The 20,454-nt window shown below is 39.8% G+C and overlaps 1 protein-coding gene across 1 annotated transcript; it reads right to left on the bottom strand.

Annotated features, from left to right (window-relative positions):
- Positions 1-258: 258 nt before the first annotated feature.
- Positions 259-15,749, bottom strand: RIOK1 (RIO kinase 1). Its single transcript, XM_027654209.1, has 17 exons — positions 15,679-15,749; positions 14,245-14,446; positions 13,003-13,093; positions 11,847-11,916; positions 11,198-11,240; positions 10,447-10,539; positions 9,379-9,491; positions 9,173-9,253; positions 8,544-8,630; positions 7,839-7,976; positions 7,344-7,447; positions 5,951-6,057; positions 4,744-4,809; positions 3,131-3,250; positions 2,783-2,836; positions 1,560-1,706; positions 259-471 (listed from the first exon to the last, which is right to left on the bottom strand). The coding sequence occupies exons 1-17, from the start codon at positions 15,747-15,749 to the stop codon at positions 361-363; spliced, it is 1,698 nt and encodes a 565-aa protein (XP_027510010.1). The 3' UTR covers positions 259-360.
- Positions 15,750-20,454: the final 4,705 nt, after the last annotated feature.

The following is a 20,454-nucleotide window of genomic DNA, read 5'->3' as shown; positions in this document are numbered from 1 at the left end:
TCTCCCCTCTCCAAGAATCTCTTTGAATGAAATCACTGCTCTGGAACAAACCAAACTTGCTTGTATGCAATGTGAGGCAGGGGAGTAAGAACGCAGGATCAAATCGGTGTGAGTTTAACAAGTTAAACCTGCACAGGTAAAGAATTTTAACAGGCACAAGTGTTAAGCTCATTCTTCCCACTGAGAAATCCATGGCATACCCTCTGTTCAAACAATTACACCATGTTAGTAACAAAACCACCCTTATAGTTAATATTGTACATATATAAATAAAGGATTTTTAATTTTTTAAAAAAGAAAAAAAGATGGTAACTGACTAATTCACAACACATCATCCCTTTCTCCAAGCCAAAGCTGATTTTATTTGCCTTTCTTCATTTTTGCAGTCTTTTCTTTCCTCTTCTTCACATGCTTTGGGATTTTGGTTTTTCTCTTTTCTCTTTGGGCTTCTTTAACCATCTTTTTCCTTTCCTATAAATAATCACACACCATTCAGTTAAAGACAGAAAGGAGTGAGTGATTTTGAGCAAGTTAATCAATTGTCACATTAACAAGTTAATTTAACACATGACATAAAAATAAGATTATCAAGAGAAAGAGATAAAAAAATAAAAATCAATAGGAATAGTGAGGGGAAAAGAAAAAACAAGTATAGGTTGGGGTGGAGCCAAGACCTACACACTGGTAATGACAAGGCAAAATTCAAACTAGTTAAAACATCCATTTCATGCGACCTTTGAAGAAAGGGAACTTATCAGTAATGATGAGAAGTGACCAAGACTTCTCTGCTTCATATCTGAAAGACAGCAGCTCCAGATTGGTATAAAGTGTCTAGTAGAGCGTTGTATTTTTATTTGACAGATTTTCTCGGAAGAAAAACCTAACAGCAAACTTCCAAATCCTGAATCCCTTAAGCCCAGCAAGTTTCACGCTTCTATTTTTTTTTTGCACAGCACCTAAAAGTGCTGAGCCAAAAGGCTCTCACCTATGAGTGATACTCTGCAGAAGAGCCTGACCAAAACTGAGCATAATTGTTCCGCAGTTTAGAAAACAAAGCCTTAAAAAAACCCACTCAAACCCTAACCATAATTGCTTTGCATGACTGCATTACAACTCTTGCCCCCCAGCAAAGGTAGCCAGTCTGTACTAATTGTTCTGTGAAAGCCACTGACGTATAGACACTGTCACCAAGACTCCAGTTCTGTAAGTCAAGTGGTCTCAGTTCCCTGGGCACAAGGAAGTTGATCAGTGATCACAACCACAAACCAAACACCAAAGCCTGGAAGAGTAGCCAGAAACACTGAAAAGCTGCCCAGGCTTCACTAAATTCTGCTTTGTGTACCCCTATAATTCCCTGAGAGACCTCTCTCCTAGCTTTGCCTAGGCTACAGAGAGCTGTGTTACATGTTGCTCTACGTAAAAACACCACTAATAAAGCATGAAATCCACTGTCTCTGCTCTGTTGTTTCAGACAAGAATTAGCAAAAACCACTAAGTTTGGATTTTTTCATGCCACATAAGCAGAGGTGGGAAAAATAAACAATTCCTAGCCAGCTGACCTTTTTGTCCATGCCAACTTCAGCAGGTTTATCTTTGGGATGTACAGATTCTTTACAGCCTGAATCAGAGTCCTCTGAGCTTCCATCATCACCATCGTCATCAGAGTCTGTTTCTGACTGGTTTGCCTTTTCAAGAAGAGCAGGAATCTGCAAGATAAATCAAGAATTATATCAAATCAAAACCAAGAAAACTAATGACAATACACACACACAGACATATATACACTATGTATACATATATATATTTCTTAAAAAACCAGAACAGAATCTGCTGCAAAGAAACCCTTGACAGAGCTGATGCCATCTCCTTTACCACAGCCATCACCGAGTCTCAAGAAAAAGAATGAAAAGTAGGTTAAACAAATTAAGAACAAGGAATCTAGAATGTACAACACAGTTTCTTTTAGGTCAGGTCTCACAGCACAGCTGTTATTTGTACTCCCAAACTAATTTCCCTAAGTTAAACAGCGATTTGCTAACATATGTGAAATCCAATTTTTAATTATCTTGGATCATACTCAAATCCACCTTGGGGGCACTGTATGTATACTATACTGCAAACACAAATATCTACACTGGAAAACTCACTTATTCCTAAACAAGCCTGGAGACTCTGCTACAGCCTGATCCCATTCATGTTTATATTTCCATTTTAAATCAGAGTCTACACCACTGCTAGATAACATTTACAAAGTAAGGAGGGGGAATCCACACACGGCTTCTACCTTGAATTACAGGCTACAGCTGATCTGTATCCAACTTCTTATCCAATGTACTTTACAAAAGTGTCATTGTCAAGTACTTCAAATATAGTAAGACATAATATCTTATGCCTTATACTGCAGGGCTATTCTTTATGCAATATTACAGCAAAGATACTCTGAATATATCAAAACTTGCAGCTGTGTTATGACTTAAATCAATTACATTTTCCATAATTGGAAAACACTCCCTCATCTCCACCTTAACTTTAGAGATCATAGCCATATCAAGGATTTTCATTTCATTTCAAGCAACCCAAGCATTGACCACACTTAAGGGAAGCAATTCCTGTATTGTGCAGACACGCTGCCATGCCAGACACATCCTGGACATAAATGGTCACTCTGCAGACAAGAGGCTTCTGTCATGGTGCCAGCTGCAAGATGAGGCATTCTCTGTGCTACCTGTAAGCACCTTTCTGAAGATGGTTAAAATGAAGGATTTCAAAAAGACCCTCTCACCTTCTGAACACCAGACAAATCCTTCTTTAGTCCTGTAACAGTCTGGTAGAGAATCTACGTCAAGGGAGAGAGAAAGAAATTAAATTATCAAAATACGTCTTAATTCTTCGTGCCCAGACAAAATTATTATTTAAACATAAATTAAAAAAAAAAGAAAAAAAAAGACAAAGATAAACCCCACAACATTGGCATTAGTGCTAACCAGACAATTTTGAAGCATGATACCGGATTCAGTACTCAACACATTGGTAACAAAGCTTCTGTTTTTGTTTGCTGCTATCAGTTTCCAGTAAGAAGAATTCATATCCCCTCCCTCTTTTCCTGCAGTGCCTCAGCATGTCTACTCACATTATCTTGCTGAACATTCAATGCCATATCCTCTTCTTTCAATTTCATCATAATATCCACATCTCTCTCGTAGTTTTTAACTTCAGTCAAAGTTCGAGGTATGTAAGCCTTCTTAAATACCTGGCAGAGTGAAAAGAAACACAAACTTATTTACATACAGTGTCACAATGTTTTTCTTTCCTAATTATGCATCCTTAAAAGAATAATCACAAAGACTCAGAGAAACAAAAAAATTGACACAGCAGTCATTCACTATCATGCAACCTATGTATTATTGATAGATCATGACTAAAAAGGCTCCTCTTGCTCCTCCAGGCAACTAACAAACTTCTCCAATCCTTCCAACTATCTCTTAAACCTATTTGAGTCCTAAGGCTTTATATTCTAAGGATTTTTCTAACGTTTTTATTGTGATATTTACAATGCCTTCCAAAAGCATCTCTTTATATATTTATATAACACCTGCTTCAACCTACAGACCAACTCAAAAAAGATTCCTGCAGCAGTACAGTACAGTAAAAACTACTGCAGTATCAACAACATACTTCAAAATTTGTGTTTGAAACAGTCTTCCAGCAAACTTATGACCCTACCAGACTACAGAGAGGTATTTTGCTTCTCTTTTTTATGGTATCAGTTCAATCCTAATACAAATTCAGTTCACTTCGTGATCATCACTGCTTGTCTAAGTGCTGTGCACAAAGCAGAAGCCCCCACCTCCGCAGAGCTTGCCCTTAATCAGCTCTGCTCTTTTGTTAAGAAAGTGACACAAACTAGCTATGGTCACATGAGAAGTTTAAGAGAAATAAACTGAACTTAGATGCTATGAAACCATTTCTGTTACAGGTCAGTACCTTATGTAAACAAAGGAATAATTGGCTTGCAAAAGATGGACTTGTTACAAAACACTAGCATCTGACTGTAGTTCAGAAGTTGTATTCTGAGGATATCCTGGGAAACAAAAAAATCTTTCCTTGGTCAATCTTGAAGTAGTTAGTAAAATGTGCAGAGCTCCAAGAGAAAAAGAAAAGTCTTTGATAAATCAAGTGGTACTGACTTCAAAGATAGGGGTTTTTTTCTGGTTTGTTTTTTGGGGTTTTTTAACTCTTCTGGAACAGATAGAAATGGTTGTATCTTTACATCAAGCCTTTTCAAAACATTAGCAGCTTTCTGTAATGGACTTGAAATGGCTTCACTTAATATAAAGGCAATGGAAAAACTGAATGAGACTGGGACTAGCAAATTGATCAATGCATGTATCCCAATAGCCTGTTTCTGTATCAGTGGTCCAAAACCACCAACATAATCAGATCTCTCTACTCAGTTTTTTATTAACTAAACCTGAACTGGAAGATATATCAAAGGATCTAGCTACAAGCAAACAAACTGGTTTAGGAAACGGTGTATTTGTCTTGTAACAGCTTATTGCTGTCAGCTTTTACACATGGCATCCCTTAATACTTCACATTTCCACTAGTTCAAGACATCTCAGTATCACAAACAATGTTTTGCTTATCATCAGCTGTGCATTTTGACAAATAAAATAGAACACTTTTTGTTGTTTAGAAGAGGCAAGGTTAATATTATTTTAAAGCAGAAACAGAAATCCTCACTTCCTCGTCCACTTTATCTTGACTGGATCTTTCCTCCTCTGTTCTTTTCGATGCTATTTCCATTGCCTAAAGAAATACAAAACAATACAAAGTTATCACTCTTTAGAATCTCATCGCTAACTCTTTAGAATCGCATCCAACTAACTACTCTCGTCTATGTTTCTCCCTGTATTTCACTGTCACTCACACTCCAGGTTTCCCTATGGGAATGACTTCAGCGACACCTAATGGTAACCAACACTGCTGCAAAGCACACTTGCAGCTGCAGATCGGGGCTGTTAATAAGAGGGAAAACACACTTGCTGCTCCTCCCAGACCAAATTACGGCAGGCCCAGCACGGCTGCGGGACATAACAGCACAAGGAGAATACAATGAGCAGTGCTCAGTCCTGGAACTTGGCTCTTCTCACGCACACCAAGCAAGCCAGAGGAGCACAAGGAAGGGGAACCACGTGGCACAGCTTGCTCTCATTCAACCTCCAGTATGAGAGAAAGTACACAACAGCTGGAATTCTGCATGCTGTACTGTTATTTGGACCACATTCATGTGGTCTTGAACAGGAAAGACATGTCAAATCTCCAGTGTTAGCATGAGATACGTGGCCACCATTTTTCTTGTGTTAACTTAAAAAGCACTTACACACACACTCCTTTCTAAAGAAATATCTAACTGGGACCAGAGGACTGGCAGCTAGAGATGAAATACATGGGTGCTGCTAGCAGCACTGAATAACTTCAATTCCTCCTAGACACTATGTCTTCTGCCAGCAGCTGTATTTGGCAAGCAAGATCAGGTACCTTGAAGTAACACTGTCCTAGTCATTCCCTTCCCCCCTCAGCCCATCCTGCTCAAATCTGCATTCTTAATCCCACTCTCTATATAAGCATGGTTATATTTCTGCAGAGCTTCTCCTTACCAAAAAGAAAGAACTAATTTAAACCACCCTGGTTTTAGCAGCACCTCAAACAGACATTTGAGTTTTCACGATCAGAGTTTTTGAGAAAACATAGAATGAAAATGTTGTCACTCCATAATGGTATAAATGGAAAAGACCTGTGTGTGTTTTTGAAGCTCTGGTATAACAGTGTCATGTACCATCTTCCTTCAATAGCAGGATGTAGAGTAAATGAGATGAAAGAGCTTGAACTACATCTGATTTTATTGTTCAAGTCTTCCTACATAAGCAACAAGGCCATTAGGTCTTACCTTAGACAGGTAGTCATCAATGTTCTCACTTGTGATAGAAGGATCAGTAATGAACTCAAACAGCTCCCTCACAGTCATCACTGCAACATTGTGCTTTTGGAAAAAGTCTACCAGGAGACAAGGGCAGAGACAAAACCTATAAGTAATTACATCTAAAAAATGCAGCTATGATGATAAAGTGAAAAAATGTATTTCCAATAAGGAATAGAGACCTCAAACTTTTGCCAGAGAAACAAAAGGATCCACTGAAACACAGTACAGCCTAATTATGATCCACCACATACTAGAATTTTCCTCAATAGTACACTCAGAATTGGTTTCTTGAGTCAATTATGACCAAAATCTGAGGCTACACTTCTGTACTGAAAAACAGCAGAGAACTGCTTAATAGGCAGTTTAAGGAAGCAGAGGACTGCTTAATAAGCATTTCCTACTAAAGTTCTCAGAAGTTCTCTCACTATGAGAAATTAATCATAGAAAGAACAAACAAAATTTACTTTGGAGGCACCTCTCTGTGCCTATGGAACCACAAGTCTCTGCAATGATCACAGCTAGGGCAAGATGTTTCTTAGAAACTCTGTAGGAAAACTAGACAGCGAAACAAACAAAAGCCAGAAGGGAGTTACTAGAAAATCCAAGACCAGAAAAGTAATAAGGAAAAACTAGCATACTGGGTATCAACAGACATATTGCACCAAAACGCACACAGTTTTTTGCACAGACTTTTGAGAGTCTCTGTAAAATAAGAAAAAAGTCAATCTGAAAAGAAAGGGGGGACAAAAGCAGGTTGCAGTGAGATTTTCTGTCCTCAGAGACACACCTTAACAGGAGGTGTGTGTGTTACACAACATGTCGACTCACATATGAGGGCCAAATTCTCAAGAGAAAAACGCTGTAAAGGTAATTTGTTTATCAAGATACTATGACAAGTGATAACATCTCTAATTAATTACTCTACGCCTCGATCCTCTCAGCTGCCCTGGACAAGTAAGCACAAGGAACTTATAAGGTAACTTCTTGCCAGCTGAGGAACTCCAGATGTGGATTCAACTCACAGAAGGAAACACATCAGTATGTCTGCACAGTATTTTAAGTAAGGAAAGATTGGAGTGGGCAGTGCTGCAGTCTGGGACTCACATCTATCATAAATCTGAGATTCAGCCAGGTGACTCATTTTGGCCAGATAATTTCTGGCAAAATAGGCTACTCTCTTCTGAACTCAGCACAGTACACTGCTCCCTGAGAAAGTCATAAGAACATAGGAGAGGAAGTATTTTAATGGAATTTTGACAGCTTCTACAGTCAGTTACACCTGAAAGAACACAGGTGAACACAGTTAAACTTGCTAAATAAACCAGCTGTCAGAACAAGGGTTGAAGTGCAGCCCACTCACCGTTAACGTTGGCACAATCTTTTCGCAGGAACTCCAGTGCGTGAGGGTGGTCATGCTCCACAGCCTGAGACACATCAATTATGTACACATCCCCACTGTGGTATCTACAAAAAAGAAACCCATACAGAGCTGCACTAACTCCACCATAAAAAAAAAAATTATAAAAACGATACCTCACTAATTTTTCCCCCAGTTGAGGGGTTTTTTTTCTAGTTGTGAGGGGGCTTTGTTTGGGAGTTTCGGTGAGGTTTTTTTATCTTTATTTGGGGTTTTTGTTTCGTATTCGTGGGGTTGGTTTGCTTGTTTGTTTGCTTGGGGTTTTTTTAACAGAGAAAGCTCAAAGCTGGCTAAAAGCTACACAATTAATTACAAAAGTTACAAAACCCAGTAACAAAAGGACCCCACCCTCCCTTAAAGGTACATTAGTACTCTCACAGACATTGCCAATGCATACATTTCAGATGTCACAATTCAGAGCGAAGGTTAAAAACATACAGCATATTAAATTCACTGAGATCTGCATGAACAAGTCTGGCATCTTGGTACATTCTTCTCATGTACTGGATGATTTGCAGGTACAGTTCCCGGACTTTGGAGTCAGATAACTGAGCATTCTTCAGCAGGGGAGCAGGCCTTGAAATTACAATATAAATAACAGAAAATTAATACTTTTTCCTTCTTTGTACCAGCTGCAGATGCTTTAATTGCTGTATCTGATCCTTCCACTGAGTAGGTATGTCAAGCAATACAGCATGAGCGACAAAGTGCAAGGAGCTAGCATGAAGGGCAGCAAACCTTGCTACATGCTTGCCAAAGATACTGGAACTCTGTTTCCAACATGAAGTAATTTGGACCATGTTACATTAATGTTTGTACCACAAAATTTACGAGCTGTCTTCACGTAGGATTATCAAACATTTCCAGCCTTAATCTCCGCTTAAACCAATTTACAACTTAATTTTGCACACAACTGAAGCTTCAGAATCGTACAGATTGCCTGCAGTAGTAGCTGGCAAATGTCTGGGTACTCCACAGGTCATATGCATATATGAGAATAACAAGTTAATTTTACAGGCCTGAAGTAATAGTAGGTAAATTCAGAGGGTTAGTTTGTTTGGTTTTAATAAACCTTCATGGAAAGCTACTATTAAAACAAAAAAAAACCAAACAAAACAAACTTGATTTTCTAAAGATACTTACCTATCACCTTTACCAATAAAGCCCATGACAAGCACATGACTCCTCAGCATAATTGGCTCTGGGCAAGGTATCTGGGCTGTATTCAATCTGAAACAAAGCCACAGAAAAACATAAAATCAAACTCTGCCATTTGCATTACACTAGTGCATAAAGGAGCTCTGTTGCTTTAAACATAATACACAGTAAGAGCTCAGGAAACTCTCACTTGTGAAGAACTAGGAAATGCATACAAAAAGCCACAACCATGCTGGCTCCGACCCTTTTCTAAGCATTCCTGTGTCAGACAAAGAGTCTTTACACAGTTCAGGTTAATCCTAGATTAACCTATATCACACAGCATGCTGCTACTCAGCAGCAGCTATTTCCAGCTTTTTCTTGCTGTTCAGTCATGTCAGACAGAGTTCAGACATTGAAGAGCTTAGAGCATGAGCAGTAAAACAAAAGAATATCTTTATTCCTCCCTCCCCTTTTAATTTCTCTCCCATAGTGAAGTTTAAGTCACTTTCCAGAACACTCCAGAGACCCTTAAAGATAGTGATAATCACCGTCTAGCAATAGGAGAGTACCTCCTATAAACTTAAAAGTTTCAGTTACCTGTGCATGATGAAATAAAAACTGGAAAAAATCACCTTATTAAATTCCTCATTTCTTTTTCAGCCCACGTTTTCACCATTTTTCTTGGGTTGCCTTTGCAGTATCCATGACGAAATCTTTAAATAAAAAAGAAAATACATCAAGGACTCTTAGCCAATCAATGCAGTATTAGCACCAGTGATTTTACCACCTTTCAAACAATCCCACTTCCCCAGTAAAACCAGGCAGAAGTCAAACTCACCTGAATTCGCCACTCACATACTTATCCCGATCTTTAAACATCAGAATAGAGGTTTTGTAAATCTTTATTGCTCTGTTCTCTCCATTTGCAGTACCAGCATGATATACATTAGCCTATCAGATTATAAAGGAAAGAAACAACATTAAAGAAAAGCTCTTTAAAGCAACATAATCTTCTCTCTTCTTCTCTTTCTGACACCCGGAAAAGATCCGATCTCACCCCAGCCCCTACATGGCACCCAGCTGAGTGAGACTGAACACAAGGGCAACCCTTTTTCTGTGAGGCAGCTTACAGGAAGTATGTAACACGGGGCAGGGCTACTACAGGACAAAACCAACACTGAACAAGAAAACTGTGTCTCACGTTGGAGACTGAAACAAGTCCCTGTGTGAACAGTCAACTTGAGCCTGTGCACTATTTAGTCCCTAAAGCATGGCCCAAATATCTCATGTTTTCACTTCTACACAGGGTGGAAGTATATCTTTAATCAGCATCCAAGGACTTGGAAGAAAACTAGTCAGCCTAGGTGACTAGGCATTCTAAAACTGATTTATTAATTTACTTGGAAATCTGTGGTCTAGTTTTAATTATCTGCAACATTACTTGATAATAACAGCCCACAAACGTGATAGTTTTGTAAAGAAGGTTTAACAGTATTTTAAACAGAATTCTGCTACACCATTTAGATACTTCCGTGTCTGCTGATCTGCACGCAAGAGTCTCACATGAAGAACGAATTACCTGGGTTGGTGTGTTTTTTCAGGCACTATATAAAATTACGTGTATATATAACTTTTCAAAAAATTTTGGTGGAAAGATACAATTAACAAGATCCACAAATTTAAGATAACATTTAAGCATTTTTAGAAATCTTCCATACTTGGGAAAATTGGTTTCCTTTAACATAAATTGCCTTTTATCTTATGATAACTTCATACCAACCAAGCAACACAAAAAAGCTAGTACTAAACCCAAGTATTTCAGTATATCTTCTGAGCACCATAAACTTCTGCCTAGGTTGTTGAAAAAAAAAAAAAAGACTACTATGTCACTTTCAGTAAAACTTACTTCTTTCCCTGTGCTGATGCAGCCATTGATTTCTGATATGACACCTCTAGACAACATCTTGAAGAGAATCATTCGGGTCCTTGGATCCAACACCTCAAATTTAATACAGAAAAGTCAGCAGAGGATAAAACTTAATAATACTGTCCAGTCTTAGTACCATAATAAAGGACCCATGGAATCAGACTACTCTCGAGGATTAAATGATAATTCAAACAGCAACCATTCAGAATTCTGCCATGATTCTAGAATGATACTTCACTTTTTCTGCCTACATTATTAATTTTTCTCTTTTTTAAGCTAAGCATATGTCTTTGAGTTAGCTCTAGAAGAGAAAAAGATAATTATTTCCCACATATAGTTGCATCAAATGTTTTAAAATAAGGTTTCTCTAGGGATACAGTATCATAACTAAAATAAAGCAGCTATGTGGCTTAGGGCCAGTACTAGTTCAGTCTTGCTAAAGAAGAAAAAAAGAAAAAGGCAAACCTAGCATTGTTTCTTGTTCTTTGGAATTTTGGAATTCTGTGTTGCATATACGAACACAATGCTAAACACAAAAATGAGCTCCAAAATGTTTATGGAAGCAAGTACAACCTTCATATACACAAAAGAAACAACAGGTCTCTTCAGGATAACAAGGGAACAGAATTCCAAAGTAAACTCAGTTGCTATTGTATCTGTTTTATCAGTGATTCCAAAATTCAACATTGTTTGCTCTGGTCAAGAGAAATTTGATGAACTAAGGACTTACCTGTTCTACTGTTGCTCTGTCTGACTTGTCTTTGACTCGGTACCTAGCAGAAGCGAAAATAAAATGATAAAATCCCACATATGGACTCAGTTTTGACAGAGCAAATCACGACATTCTGTATCAAAGATAAGGTGACAGCCTCAAGGAGTAAGGCTTTCAGCTCATACAGAAGCAAAGGTTTCTCCTGCCAGCAGAGGAATGTTAAAAAAAAAATCACAACAAATCATCACCACCACCATGACCATCAGTGTCCTTCACTTTTATAGATATCTTCTTGCCTGTGCTGAAATATGCTCATTCAGGAGAAAACGGTATCTGTCGTTACAACTTACAGCTATAAGCCACAGGCCTAAAAAAACATCTTAAAAAGAATTACTTTTCCCTCACCAAATCATCAGGAGGACACCTGTCACTTATGCCTTACAACACCAACACAATTTGATGTGCTACCAGTGACAGAAAAGTCCAAATTTTGGAATGATTTAGACAACTGTTTTGGAAACCAAACAGTTTAAGACTAAAAGGCAAACTGCACACAGACCACTTCTAATTTCATTTTTCTTAACAAACTTTTCAAAATAAGGAAATAAGCACTACACTTCTGGGTTCAAATTATTTAAGTGAAAACAGAACTACAAGTAATACTCACATATCTGCTTCTTTCTGTCTAGACTTTTCTGTGACTCTGTTTATAACGGAGTCATCAAAATTTAGCTTATCTGAAAAACACATTAGAAAAAAATGAGGAAAAAAACCCCAAACCCAAAGAAGTTTCCTATGTTCGAAATTGCCCCTGGAATTCTGCTGCCAGCCAATTTGCCATAACACAATGTTAAAACATAGGCAGAGCTCTCTGTAACAAGCAGAAAAGCTTAGCTACACACTAGGGTTAACCTAGCTCTTCACTCTGTCTATATTTCAAAGTAGGACTCTAAGGGAACAACACAGTGAGACAGTTCCACAGACTTGGAGATGTGATGCCATCCAGAAGTAATGCCTTTTGGACAACATCTCACCATTAAATTTGTCTGCTCTTCTCTTATCACAATCAAATGCCATTTTTCTGAACAGAATCAAGCATTAGGCTCCCGGATTCTCTCTGACAATATATTTAAATGGTGTTTGATTAAATGCTAAATGTCTAAATGTATAAAAGCTGCTGTATTTGGTTACACATACCAGCAACCTTTATTTTAGCACCACTTTGTTATAAAGGAAAACACAGCCTCTGATCACCACCCTGTCAAAAGGTGCCAATCACACCCTGTCCTACCAGGCTGTGCAGAGCAGCCATTTCCATCTCATGGTAAACATCAAACTACACCGTCTAGGACAGCAGCCTCCTCACTTATCACAGAAACTCTACCCCTGTGAGAGAACTGTTGCATAATGTGCCACCCTAATACTACAGGGGACTGCAATTGTCTAGAAAATGTAGCTGTGGTAGCAGCTGTCAGAATGACCAATATCACAACAGAGAGTTGACACCCTCCCTCCACACCAAACAGTTTGCTCCTACAGAGAAACTAGGGAAGAAAGAACTTTATGTGGTGTGGAGAAGTCAAGGTGAAGTTAAAAAAACAACAAACAGCCACGAGGCTCTGAAGGTGGAGACAAAGGGGTAGGACAGCCAGTTAATGGAGACTAAAGGCAACCTCAAGTATGCAAAAGCCATTTTTAATCTGTCTGGCAATGGTTAAGTGATTCATTCCAGTGAGTTCTGGCTTAACGTAAGCACAGTTAGTCCGAGAATGTCACAGAGTGTTAACTGTTTTCATAACAGAAGACAATGCAATTGTACTCACCTAAATTAATTTTGTGCTCAAATTTTCTTAAAACCTTGTCTGTAGGGGTGGACATTTTTGCTGAACAGCAACTAGGGGTCTGTCTATTTGCCTGAAACAAAGGATTTGTTAATGTAAGTTGCCTTCTGCGCACAGACTTTTGAAATACAGACAATATCATTGGAAAATTCATCTCAAATGCCTATGCCTAAAGCTATAACAAGAAAACCACAAAGGGTGAGGAAATAGATATAGATTAACATCAGATTTTACTTAATTCAAGAAAAGAAAATACAGCTAACACCTCAGTTAAAATTAAAAATGTGCCCCAAACCAGGGTCATTTTTACTCTAGGAGGCTGCCAGTCTCTCATATAGCATCTTTTCTATCTCTAAAAGGAAGGGAAATAGCAAACAAAAACATAAGAGACAATTGAGAGAAAAAAATGCAAAGGTAATGAACAGAGAAAACTTTACAAGATGCTGTCTTTTCTTACAGGTAGTCCTCTCCAAATACAACTAACACCTGAACTCTGTTTGACTAATATCGGATAGCATAAACCTCTAACTAAAGGCAAGAATAAATCATCCAGGACAAGTGCTGTCAGACATGACATGCTGTGATCAGCACCACTCTAATTTACCTCAACAGTAGGAAAAATGAGGTTTTGAACCTCTACTGTCCAAGCTGGTGTGAGAACTAGCATCCTTCTTACCCTTCATGTGTGCTTTTCATTCTGCACAACACCAGAGTTTCTGTGCCAACAGCATACACTTTAATTCACTTCTAGCACCTCCCTCCACTTCCTATGGTTTTTCTTTTGCCTCCTTCACTATAAGTCTAAAACATAACCTGTTTCACCCCGGGTGTTACTAGAAGGTAGGGTCTTAAAATTAAATAGAAAGGATGGGGAAAATGGTGAGAAACACAGAGGACAAGTACCAAAAAGTAAGGGATATCAGTAGAGATCAGGGTGGGCAAAGAAAGAAAAGCTGAGAAAGGTAAGGAACAGAAGGAAAACTGCAATGAAAAAGAGAATCCAGCAGCAGGGTTTGAGACAAGAAAATCAAGATGAACTCTGGCCACAATGTACATATACAGATAGCACGGCAGAGGAGCCGACTCAAAAGAAAGGCATTCTCTCAAGGAAAAATTCCTATTTACATTGATCCTCAACACGGTATTAACAGAGAACGAAGCCTTCAGATTAGCCCCATTTGCTCTTGGGCACCCTTGACACTCACAGAATAGGCTCCAACATACCTGTGGATTGCACCCACCAGCAGCATTGTGGCGCTTCAAGAGTCTTCCCACCTCATCATCCCAGTCCCAGTCTTCATCTTCCTCTTCATCATCATTGTAGTCATCACCATCTCCTTCCTCAGCATTAAGTTCTTTACATGGGAATGACTGGTAGTTCTCAGTGACCTCACCTTTAGATGTTTCTGTGTCTTCTGTAGATTCACTTAAAAGAAATACAGATGTCTATATAACTAAAAACCACTGGTACAGTCACTAAAAATTCAATACATTTATCCCAACAAATGCTTTTGCAAGGTTAGCTCTCCATGAGATGACTCTCACTTCATCTGTCTTTAAGCAATATACACTTAAATATATGCTTACAGAGGATGTCACTGCTTTTAGAGCACAGACTGCATTCAAATTATCACCCTCACCACATCAATGCTGCCTTCTAATTTGTTCTACATTTACACACATTCAGATCCCTCTGACTCCAATCAGATGGACATGCCAGATGAAGCCAGCTGGCTTCTTCACCAGAGACAAACCACTCCGCTTGCTGCTGCAGCAGATTTCCACTGGCAAGGTCTCACACAAAACCTTAAAAGCAGCAGACAGCCAACCCACTGGTACCCCAGGGCACCAGCACAACCTGCATGAAAAATGTCAGGTAGGCCTGAAACAGAATTTATGGGAGAAATGAGCTCTTATGATTTACTCATGTCATAATTCACTGTGTCCAGTTCTGGGTTCCTCAATTCAGGAAGGACACTGAGGTGCTGGAGTGGGTCCAGAGAAGGACAATGATGCCAATGAAGGGTCTGGAGCACAAGTCCTGTGAGGAGTAGCTGAGGGAGCTACTGAGTCTGGAGAAAAGGAGGCTCAGAGGGGACCTTATCGCTCTCTACAACCACCTGAAAGGAGGCTGTAGCCAGGTGGAGGGCAGTCTCTTCTCCCAGGCAACCAGTGACAGGAAGAAAGGACACGGCTACAAGCTGCACCAGGGGAGGTTTAGTTTGGACATAAGGAGGAATTTCTTCACAGAAGGGGTGATTGCACAGTGGAATGGTCTTCCCAGGGAGGTGATGGAGCCACCATCCCTGGAGGTGTTCAAGGAAAGACCGGACGTGGCATTCAGCGACATCTGTTCGGTCACAGGTTGGACTCGACGATCTTAGAGGTCTTTCCCAACCTAAACGATTCTGTGATGCTGCAATGCCAGAAGTACGTCACGGTTTTCTGCCAAAACAAGTCTGTCCCAAAGCAGCACACACAACAGAAGAGCGCAGCTGGGAGAGCGCACGCAGCCTTTCCTCTCACCCCCTCCCTGTAACTCGGGCAGCACCGCCAGCGACGGGCGAGTCCCGGGGCTGCTCCCCGCCCCGCTCCGCCTGTCTTCCCGAACCCCCTCCCAGCGCCCACCCCCACACCCGGCCCCTCGCCGCCTCCTACCCTTCCGAGCTCTCCGCATCGTCAAACTGCCCGGGCACGACCTGGCTCATCACCATGGCCCGGTAATCCATGGCGGCGGGAGGCGGGATGGAGATGCCCGCGGGACGCAGGCGCCGGCCCGGCCGCTACGGCGCCAGCAGAGGGACCAAAAGCAGCGCGAGCGAACGAGGATGGGACGGAGGTGCCTTCGCTTCCCAGGCTCCGAAAGCGGGGAGCGGCTGGCCTCGGGCACACGAGAATGCCGGAGAGGGACTTTTTGCAAGGGTATGTAGTGATAGGACAAGGGCGAATAGCTTTAAACTGAAAAAGGTGCCGTTTGGATTAGGTGTTTGGATGGAATTCTTCGCTGTGAGGGCGGTGAGGTCCTGGAACAGGTTGCCCAGATGAGCTGAGTATGCCTGGAATTGTTCGAGGCCGGGTTGGATGGGGTTCAGAGCAACCTGATATAGTGGAGGGTGTCCCTGCCCATGGCAGAGGGGTTGGAACTGGATTATCTTTAAGGTCCCTTCCCACGCAAACCATTCTGTGATTCTATGAATTCACGGCAACTGCCGATACATACTCAACTGTACCACACCTGTATAATATTAAATAATACAGCCTTAAAAATACTGCATCTTCAAGTGCTCTTCTCCTGATTGGAAATGACCATTTCTGCCACAGATTCATGGTTGTTTTCCCTAAGACTCTGGTGATGACCCGTGTTCTCCATAATAGATTCTGAGTAGAGTTTCATTTAGTATGATCTGAAATATTGAATTCCAATCTTTATTAAAATAAATACCTAATTGAAGCCAAAAGAATTCCAAATTTTCAAGCCTTACTAGAAGCATCTTAGGTCCTAACACCCCTTACACTGAACGACATTATAATCTATTTATATACCAATATAATGTAGGATTAAGAAAATAAAAGTGAGTGCTGGGCTTTTTCTACCTGGTACATAATGGTACAATTTTAAAATCCAGTCTTTTTTTTGTAGATGTTTTCCCATTATCCAGATGGTATGTGTAAAAGGTATAAAAAACCTGCTATTGTGCAGAAAACACGGATGCTTATACTGAGACACCTTTAAAAAGGAATTAATGCTATAGATGTCATTTGCATCTGCAACACTTCCATAAAGTCAACTCATATGGAGTCTCTGAACGTGGAAAGCAACAAGCCAGTTACTGATATTTCTAAAGCTAAAGCTTTACTTCAGACTTTCTTCAAGTTCTGCCACCTAAACTTTTGACACTTGAGCACCTTGAACCTAAGTATCCCTTTTTCCTTCATTTGTATAAAAGAGGGAATCTTGTGTTACACGCTCCCTCTGTGTAACAAAGTGCCAGCTGCTAGGGCAGAAGAGAATACAGTGTCAGTCAGAAGGAACGGTACAATAACTGCTTTCCAAAGCATTCTTTACTACAGACAAACATATAAGGTCAAACTGTGTGAGAAGGTACTATGGCTCTGCTTGGACCCAGGTGACTCCAGCCAGAGGAGAGAGGGATCATTGCTGGAGGGCCCTGCCTCATACTGCTCAATGGCTCCAGCCTCCAAGTCAATTCCCTAACACGTCACAGGAGGTCTGGAAGGGGAAAAGTGGATTCCATACAAAAGCAAACTGTCCCAATATTTCTTATTATCTTGTATAACCTGGAAATTCCCATCATGCTTCATTGTGCTAGACATCATACAAATGCTAAACAAAAACAGGAGCCTGTACCCTAAGGAACTCACTGCCGTGGCTCCTCTCTGACGGTGGACACCATGCTGTTTAAGGCACTCTTTAGCTGCAAAATAATTACAGCAGCAGTCAAGGGCTCACCTCTGGTTTTGGAATAGGCAGGACCTCTGCCAGCAGCCCTGCCACCCAGCTTAGGTCCAGTTGCTGCCCTGCCAGCACACTATGCCTTCACCCCATCTGAGCAGCCACCAGTTTAAAGAGGTGAGATGTGCCTTTGTGCGGGCATGTTCTGTGCTCTTTCGCCCCAAGTGTACAGCTTCTTTCAACAGAAACTGGATTAAGCTCACCTGTTTGCTGATCTTTTTCCTAGAACCAGGTGCTGGAGAACTCTTAATCCACATGGGTTAATCCACGTGCAGAAAGAATGTGCTGTTCTACAGGTTTATGCCATTGCCCAATAAATTATTCAGTGCTCTTAAGTAAATATACTCATTTATTATGATGACAGGAGACAGTTTGAAACATAACACTGCCAGAGGATTTTCAGATTCATTTTTATTCCTTCTTTGCTCCAGGCTTCCATGTAACTTCCGCTACAGCTTTAGAGGGCAACGTGCTTTGTTCTGTCCCAGGTTTCAAGCACTCATTTGGAAACAGACACAAACCGTTCTACAAACGATTCATCTGAACCAGGATTGAGGGAAGTAGTGCACCAGGCAGTGGTATTTTCAGAAGGAGAATCTCCTATGTTATAAAGAGCTAGGGTTGCTGTGAACTCTTGATTTATCTCTGTCACTGCAGTGTGGCCTTGGGTAACTCCCTTTGTACAAATCTCAGGGTGGCAGTTTCTCATTTCTGAAATGGAGATAGTAATATTTCTTGTGTTCACTCAACAAGACATGAAGATAAATGCATTTAGAAGACATTTTTAGGGAGATGTATTGCGTTTATGTGGCAAAGTTTTGAAAGCAGGGGGGGCTACAGGTGTAGCTTTCTGTGAGAAGCTGGCAGAAGCTTCTCCTATCTCTGACAGAGTCAGTGCCAGACAGACACAGCGCTGGCCAAGCCCCTCCACGATAGCAGTAGCACCTCTGGAATAACATATTTAAGAAAGAAGGTAAAAAATGCACAACAGCAACTGCAGCCAGAAAGAGGAATGAGAACGTATGAGAGAAACACTATTAAAAAAGAATTGCTGGGGATGTTTCATTGCCAGAATAATTATCAGTTAAGGCCCTTGTACTTCCTCATGAAGAGCCATTTGTAGAAATGGGGAGTTGCTGCTGGATTGCATTATTAAAGAATCTTCCATAACAGATGTGTCTTATTTTCTCACTTAACCCCCCGTCTCTCCATTCAGGACATACTCAGGTTTCACTACTGAGAAACAGTTTTCTGGAGAAGATAATTCGAACTCGGCTATCAAAACTCCCAGTCCAGAAAAAGCCGTGGTAGGATTTCATGCTGTTTGAATGATCAAAATACCCTTCTCCAATAAAATTATTAGTAGTGCTTTAATAAAACTTACATTGCAATATTTTATATGGAAGTGCTGGGCCTCCCTGATGTATAATATAAAAGAGAAGTGTTAAGAATATCGAATGCAGGTGCTGGAGTTGTGCCTTGAATTAACTGAGTAATGAATGTGGGGGGCAATGCATTTGCACTGCAGTTCCCATTCAGATTACAAAGTATTAAAAATTTTAATTAAGATTTAAATTATGTTTAATGACAGTTATTACAAATTAAAAATTATACGGGTTACAAATTACACACTTTTGGTAGACAGCCACCAAACAACAGAAAAAGCCTCCAAAAAATTGGAGAGGGAATAACATGAGTATATCATCTGATTCTTTACATGAGAACATGGTGGATATACTAGGTCTTATACAGTCAAACAGAGAAGTGAAAATAGGTAAAAAGAGCAGTATAATACAGTACAAGAAAAGAGGAAGTACTCTGACAGGGTTTCCACCAGAATCTAAGATACTTTTCCCTATTTATAATTTTATTTTTTTTTCAGTTACAAATGATGTAAGAAAAAATTAAACCAATAATTTAAAAATGGTAGATCAAACTCTACTCCTGTTTATTACTAAATTTATTATATCTAGGAGTATAGATATATTATATCTAGGATATGCAGTATCTAGGAAATTCAGCTTAAAAATGTATATTCTTCTTCCAACAGACTAACTCAGTATCATTTCAAACATGGGGTTTGCCTTCTACTTTTGTCTTCAGTAAAATTTCCCTTTTATCAATCTTCTCAAAATTCAGTAAATAGAGTGATTCATGGAGCATAGAAGACATTTTATTTCTTACCACTTTAATGTAAACTTTTATTTTTCTTCATTTTCTACAATAAAATGGGTTAGCCAATAATTGAATTTTGATTTCTTCATGTTTTGAGGGTTTTTTTAATTTTTGCTTTCAAGTCATGGATTACTGTAATTTAGCCCAAAATCTGACAACTGCTCTTTAGACTTGTCACTCCACTGGACCTTGATGCAGGTGCAAAGACTGTAGGCATTGTAGAAGGGTGAACTTCTTAATTTTCATAATTTTGTAATGCTGGCTTTCACCGATTCATCTTTGCAGATGGAAAATTTCCACTGAAGTTAGTGAAAAAATAGTTTGCATAAACTGAACAGAGGGTGTCACCTCTTTTTTTGCAATAGCAGAATGGCACAACTCCGCTAGAGTGGTAGCAGTATGGATGAAGTTTACTCAAATTTATCCTTAATTGCCTTTCCATCTTCTCTGAATTAAAATGCTGTCAAGCCACATGACCTCTCCTTATTCTATGTAGTTGATGATAGAAAGTGGTTGCCCCCCTAGGATGTGCTGAAAGCTGGTAAGGACTCTTTACTCCTGCATTCTGAGATATCACTTGCTCCCAAGGAAGAATAAAAGCAGGGAGATAGAAACAATAGAGGGATTCTCTCCACTCATAAATCAGGGAGCCCCTTATAGGTCCTTATATACAGCCCAATCTTATTCTCCTCCTCCCTCTCTACGTGTAGCATGATCTAGGTGAAAATTTGAGTAATAGAGTCATATACATAATAGCATGTACTTCATTAAGCTTATTAGCATAC

This window comes from Corapipo altera, unplaced genomic scaffold (genome assembly GCF_003945725.1).
Source record: "Corapipo altera isolate COAL_440 unplaced genomic scaffold, ASM394572v1 60, whole genome shotgun sequence".
Taxonomy (NCBI): Eukaryota; Metazoa; Chordata; class Aves; order Passeriformes; family Pipridae; genus Corapipo; species Corapipo altera.
This window is presented reverse-complemented; position numbering and strand designations above follow the sequence as displayed.